The sequence below is a fragment of the Physeter macrocephalus genome, chromosome 7 (genome assembly GCF_002837175.3).
Source record: "Physeter macrocephalus isolate SW-GA chromosome 7, ASM283717v5, whole genome shotgun sequence".
In the NCBI taxonomy this organism is placed as follows: domain Eukaryota; kingdom Metazoa; phylum Chordata; class Mammalia; order Artiodactyla; family Physeteridae; genus Physeter; species Physeter macrocephalus.
The window spans coordinates 24187240-24194258 of NC_041220.1; the positions used below are offsets into that span (position 1 = coordinate 24187240).

The following is a 7019-nucleotide window of genomic DNA, read 5'->3' on the forward strand; positions in this document are numbered from 1 at the left end:
TTTCCAGTATACCATCTTTCCTCATGTAGCTCCAGTGATGTTCTGATAGTTACACTTTTTTTAAAATTATTATTCTGAACCACTGAATTTCATTTCTGAAATATTTTGACTTATGGAACCCTGACTCTCTGAATTTTCAGAGCCAATTCTTATGTCAGCCAAAGGACATTTTCAGCTGTTCCCTGCTATCTTAATCTCCGAATGATGGCCCTTCCCTCGCCTCCTCACCCCATGTGCTTTAGATGGATGCTGTTCCAACACCGAAAAAGGGCTGACCTGCCAGTTATGTTTCTTGCCGTCAGCTGCCACCTCCCTGCTGAGATCCATGCTCGGTGTGTCAATATCTGGCAAAACGCAGGTCTGCTCAACAGCCCTTTCCCTAGCCCACTTTTGGAAGGCTTACCAAAAGCGAGACAGCATTGGGGAGAATCAGACTGGAGATGGTGCTATCAGTGCGTAACTCAGGACATCTGAGACAATCTCCCACAATGGATGGATTTTGTCTGCTTGGCTGGGCCACTTCATTTCAGGAGGACAAGTTTCTTCCGAGTGGATGGCGTGGTGTCATGCCCAGGCTGAGTGCTCCCACTGGCAATCTATCTGCGGTCTAAATTGATGAGCTCTCTCACAGGCAGTCTGTGCATCTGCAGATACTCAACACTCCCTTGTCAAAGGCACCAGACACACAGGACAGGAAAACCCTGGGAGTCTGGCCCCGAGTGAGCTTTCTGAGATTGGTGAGTGCTTTTAATTGAGGAGGAATGTTATCGCAAAAAAATCCAGTGGCTTGTGGATTGACTGGTTGCCATCCGGGACAGTTGATGATGAAGGCAAGTGCTTATCACAAAGATCTTTGCTCTTCAGAACAGCTGTTCCTCTCCTGAAGCCATCGTCGAGCTGGTGAGCTGGAAGGCTCAGAAACAAGGCGGGTATGTGACTGAAGGGACCTGGCACATGACGAGCTACGGAGACGATTGTGGAGAAGCAGTATCACCATCTTCAAACGCTTCATTTTGTGTGGAAGTAATTCACCGTGGCTGAAATATTTCCTGAAGGACGCATGACAGTGGAATCTAAAATCTTAATTGGTTGGCCGATTCTGTTGTCTGCCACGATGGAAGAGGTTCACAAATCAAAGCAATCATTTTTCCAGGGCTAATGTGAATCTTATGGGCACCAAGGGAGATCATTCTTGTTGCTAGTTCCAGCCAGCATATTTATCCAGAGGGGAGCTACTTTGCCAGTTCAGGCTTTGATGCAAGTCAAAAAAGCAGATGTGGCTACTCACTCTTGTCCTTTCTTATATACGCTGGAATGCTTTCTGTAGAGGTGTTTATTTCTGGATGCACCGGTATATTTTGCAGTCACATTAAAACCTGGAGACTGCTGCTTTGCAAATGTAAAGGAACATTTGGAACAGATATGGGATGTTCATGCCAACCCTCCCTTTTTCTCTCAGTTGCTTTGACCCAGAGGTTCAGACTCAGGTTCCCTGGAAAAGCCCTGAATACACACACACACACACACACACACACTCTCTCTCTCGTGTTCATATTCAGCTTGCGACTGGAGCAAGCCTAGTGGCAATTTAAAACCTTTGAATATAGATACGCTGAATGCTTCCTCAATGGCTCCCTAACTAATAAACACAGAACTTAAAAAAAGAAAAGAACGGATGTCACTTCTGGCCTAATTTTAAGAGACTGTGTTTTCAGGAATGAAGACTCGCCAGAGATGTTCCTACTGAGGTCCTCAAAGAAGAGAAAGCGGGTCACTCCAGAAACTGCTATACACAAGTCTCTGAATGAACTCTTTGGAAGTTTTTTCCGTAATTAGTGTCTAGTCTGTGTCCCTGGAGAGCTCCTGGTGATCGCAGTGAATGACTTTTTGCTGAAAATGACTTTTCCTTTTTTTTTTTTTTTTTTGCTGGGCTGCAGTTTCAGCTGTGCTTTAACAATTACTTTTGTCTCATGAGTGCATTTTGAAGAGTGCGAGCATATATATATTTTTTTTCTCCAAAAAGGCTGACTTGTCTCTAGGGTCTCTGAAAAGGGACCGTAGTTTAGTTGCCATATCAGCTAGGAAGGTGTCCTCTGGTGAAGCCCATCAAGACATTCATGAACTACTTCTTTTTCATTCATGGGACTCTTCCTGCCTCAGTTTCTACTGAAGAGCTATGGGCAGCAAAGAAGTCTGAGATGGCCTCTCCCATCTCCCCCCAACCCTGTGCCCGACATCCCACTGCTGGGTAGAGCGGATGTGAAGGGTACCTGTTCTATGATTCTGGACCCCATTACCCAGTTAATGACAGTAACAAGGGGAGAGAGGGAGGGGAAGGTGGGGAAATTGGAAAGGAGCTTGTCTGTGGAGAGAGTATTGTCACGCTGAATCCCATTCCTCTAGAAGAAGGGGTGGGGAAGGGCTATCTCCCAAACCCAAGCCCAGGGAGGGGTTCCTGCAAGGGAAACCCCTCCCCCTCCATCACCAAGGAGATTCTGAACTACGCCCCCTGTAGGTGGGACTCAGAGAGAGGAGACTCGGGCCTTAGAAAAGCTAAAGCAGGCTGGGGACTCAGGTCTCCTGCCTGCCTGGAGTCTGAAGGGAGGCGGCCGATGGCCTGCGTGGGGTCAGAGGCTGGAAACAGCTGCTGTACCGGAGAGGGGTGTCAGGGCAGGTGATGTGTGAGGGTCCCAGAGGCGGCCGCGTGGGGAGCGAGCAAGACGGGGCTCCACTTGGGCCCTATCCACAAAGACCTCCTGGGGCGGTAAGAGCACCCGGGCAGAGAGCGTGAAGGCTGCAGGAGGCCTCGTGAGTAAAGCCAGGGAGGCCCATCTGTCCTGAGTGAATGGGGATTACAAGAGAGAAGGGCTCTGCAGAGAAAAATAAAATCCTTTTGTCGGTGTTTGGAACCTAAAGGGACTCTTGGAACTGTCCGTTCCCTAAGAGTGAGCAGAAAATTCCTGCTGCAAGTGTCATCCCCAGGCAGGGGGCTGTTACACCCACTCTAGGCAGTTCAGGCAGAGCAGCAGAGAGCAAGATGCATTTTACACACATCACAAATCATGTTGGCTCAACACATTAAATCCATGATACTCCCCGAAAGGTTCAGAGTGGATGGGAAGTTTCCCAGAGGAAACCTACACCACGTTTCAATTCAACTGGCTGAGTTTGAGCCTATTAGCCTACATAACAATTCATGGGTACTGCTTCCTTCTGTGACGTCTGAAGACCGGGTCTCCTGGCCAAACACATTATGCCATGTGCTCCTCAGAACGTACTGGGGCAGATCTCGGAGGCCCTGACTCTGCCCATCTCCCCCCTTTCTAGTTCCCCCTACTCTCCACCCCATGGGCTGACTGCTGGTTCCTTCCAGTTTGAGGTGGAAGGAGCAGCAAGGGGGTCACAATCTAGACGCAGCACTAGAGGACTTGTGTGGTGACTCAATAAAGGAAACGGGTCAGTGACTTTCCTTGGGAAACAAAGGGAAGGTTTCAGACCCTCTTGAGAAGGTGTGGAGTGGCGCGGGATGTTTTGGGGGAAGGAGTGATAGAGTCTTCTCCTTTTGTGTCTTTCTCTAGCTTCTGTCTGGAGTTTCCAAACACATCGGGCTGTTTGTTCAGCTGTGTTTTCCTTTGGTCCTAAGAAACTTCTTTCCCTGCTGAAGCCAATCCAACCAGCTGCAGCCTGGGCTTGGGGAGTCAGAAGGCAGAGTATGGTTTTGGTGCAATTGGGCGGGCAGATGAAGTTGGGTGAGTGACATCAGGGCATGCATACAAATGACCCCTTGCACCAACGTGGAGCAGAAACACCGTGATCTGGGGCTGCCGTGTGAGGTTATAAAAGCCTCAGAACGTCAGAAACATTAAAGATATGCATACGAGAACGAGAACGTCTTTCTCCCAAATGTCAGACTGCCTGCCAGTTTGCATTTCCTTTCCTTTGTAAACGTTTTTCTTTTTTTCTTTTCTTGGGAGCTGAAGATGATCCTTTAATGCCAGATTTTTCCATCTTTACTCTCAGGGCAATCTGTTCTATGCTGTTTCCCCTTGAGTGCTGAAATGACTTTTACGTGCATTTGATCGACTATACAGCAAGACTGTTTGCCAGGAAAGGAAAACGGAGGTAGGGATGAGAATGCAAGCTGAAACTAAACACAGTTTTGGTCTTTCAGAGATTTAGAAAAATGGAGGAAAAGAGGAAAAAAATGAAATGAGAACTGTGTGCGTTTTCTCCCCTTTTTCATCTTCTGAGCATAGCTATGCATGGCGTCGTTGAGCCAGCTAGCTGCTCCTTCGAATTCCAGCTCCACCTGTCACTAGCTTATGACCTCAGGTCAGTTACTTTAATCTCTCAGTGCTGCTGTTTCTGCATCAGGAAAATGAAGTTAAAAATAACACTTACCTCATAGGGTTGTTGTGAGCTAATACATGTAAACAACATAAAAGGGTGCCTGGTACAGAGTTGGTGTTATGTATTTGTTACCTACTGTTACTTCTTCATTTTCTAGTAATTTCCTGGATCTGCAGAGATGTGAGGTAGGAAAGGATAAGCTAGAAAAACTTCAGGTCCAACCTCCAATGGGTTATTTGTGATTTGTAGCAATATCGTATCCCAACTATACTTCTTTCACCATCTGCATTTTTTTCAATAGCATTAGAGAAATGGTTACAATAACATTGATAAGAACTTGAATCTGTTCACTCATTTATTCATGCATCCGTGTTTGTTCAGTTATTAATTATTTATTTGAGTTGGGGCACTAGGCAATGTACAAACCTGTACAGAGGAAAGAATTTTCCCCTTAAGGAATCTACAGCCATTTAGTTAGTGGTATAAACCATTAACATCTAATCAGAATGACTGTGCTTGGAATATTCTGTGAAATCCCAATAAATAAAACTAATCAGAAATAAAATATCAGAAAATATCACTTTTATGTGGAATCTAGAAAAAATGACACAAGTGAACTTATTTACAAAACAGAAATAGACTCACAGACATAGAAAACAAACTTATGGTTACAGAAGGGGAAGGGGGGGAGGGATAAACTGGGAATTTGGGATTAACATATACACACTACTATATATAAAATAGACAAACAATGAGGACCTACTGTAAAGCACAGGGAACTATATTCAATACCTTGTAATAACCTATAATGGAAAAGAATCTGAAGAATATATATATGTATATATATGTATATGTTTATACGTATATATAAAATGGAATCACTTTGCCGTACACCTGAGACATTGTAAATCAACTATACTTCATTAAAAATGAAATAAATGGTCTAGGAAAAGTATTTTGTGAGAAAAATTCAGTTTCTGTACTAAGAGACTGATGTCTTTAGCCATATTGATATATAGTATCAGTCTTCAAACTATAGATGTGGTCTCATGCCTCGTCTCTTCATCTTTACCAAGACCTTCCTTTGAAATTACCTGGCATTTTTCCTTCTGTTGTGAACAGAAGCTCCCTATTGAAACTTAGATCAAACACTTTTATCTCAAGTCATTCCGTGAACATCTACTGAATGCCTGCTATGAACCTAAACACTCTGAGTCTATTTTAGCCAAAACTGTCTGGGATTATGAATTATATGGATACAGACTTTAATTTCCTATTTCATTTTTGGTTGTGTTTTAACCCATAAACTACGCCTTTTCATTTGTCATCTGGGCTTTACTAAGATGGATGAAGTACATAGCCACTTTTCAAAATAAGGAATCTAACAGAAAATCAAACAATCATTTCATTGCAAGAAATAGGATCCATTTTTGATTTGGTTCTTTTTATGGGCTCAAAAAAGGCTCATGTCTTAAATGTTTTTGAACTGCTAGCAAAATTTTATGAGGCCTTCCAATATACTTCACTTAGACCACTAATGGTGATATGCCTGATGGTAACTCAAGATGTCCAATAAATGGAAAAATTATGGGGCAATCTTGTATTCTGAAAAGAGAACTTACTGTCAGATCTGAGTTAGCCACTTATTCCTCTGGGTCACAGTTTTCATATGGTGAAAATCAAAAGTTTATCATGGTAACGATTAAATGACCTTTAGGGGTTTTTTTTGTTTGTTTTTTTTAAGGTTCTTGTAGCCCTAAATTACTAGCATTCTAAATCTGTGTTCTCCAATATGGTAGGCACTGGCCACACGTGCTTCTGAGTACTTGAAATGGGGCTAGTCTAAACTGAGATGTGCTCTAAGCATAAAATACACACCAGGTTTTGAAGAGTTAGTATAAAAAAAGAATAAAATATTTTGGATATATTGGGTTAAATAAAAATATTATTAAAATGAACTTGACCAACTTATTATTTTTATTTTAGTGTGGCTATTGAGAATTAAAAATTGCTTTTGTGGCTTGCATTATATTAATACTAGACAGTACCACTCTAGACCTTCGAAACAAATGGATCAAAATCTCTCTTTAAGGACTTTTTAATGTTTAATGGCCAATGTTTCAATACTGAGGTCCTTATGCCTCTAAAAGTCAAGTTAAAACTCATACCTACCAAAAACTAATAAACCCTACATGGGTGGATATTTACCACCAAGTTCCTCTCGAAATGACTCTCTGTCGAGGTCCTGTGAAACTACTATGGTACCAATACTGAATGTTCACCCCCATGGTTATTGTCTCAACTATATCAAAAGATTTTCAGCAAAGGAGGCAAGAATATACAATGGAGAAAATACAGCCTCTTCAATAAGTGGTGCTGGGAAAACTGGACAGCTACATGTAAAAGAAGGAAATTAATACCATACACAAAAATAAATTCAAAATGGATTAAAGACCTAAATATAAGGCCAGACACTATACAACTCTTAGAGGAAAACATAGGCAGAACACTCTATGACATGACTCACAGCAAGATCCTATCTGACCCACCTCTTAGAGAAATGGAAATAAAAACAGAAATAAACAAATGGGACCTAATGAAACTTAAAAGCTTTTGCACAGCAAAGGAAAACATAAACAAGACAAAAAGACAACCCTCAGAATGAGAAA

The 7019-nt window shown here is 42.6% G+C and overlaps 1 protein-coding gene across 6 annotated transcripts in view; it reads right to left on the minus strand.

Annotated features, from left to right (window-relative positions):
* Positions 1-7019, minus strand: part of RNF150 (ring finger protein 150) — a 297671-nt gene that overhangs the window by 89748 nt on the left and 200904 nt on the right. Inside the window, exon 7 of one of the 6 annotated variants that reach the window (XM_028491712.2) lies at positions 4720-4876. The exons of the other annotated variants lie outside the window; for them this stretch is intronic. Coding sequence (XP_028347513.1) covers positions 4848-4876 — 29 coding nt within the window. The 3' untranslated portion in view covers positions 4720-4847. Of the gene's footprint in view, positions 1-4719; positions 4877-7019 lie in introns of those variants that run through there. 6 annotated transcript variants of the gene reach the window in all.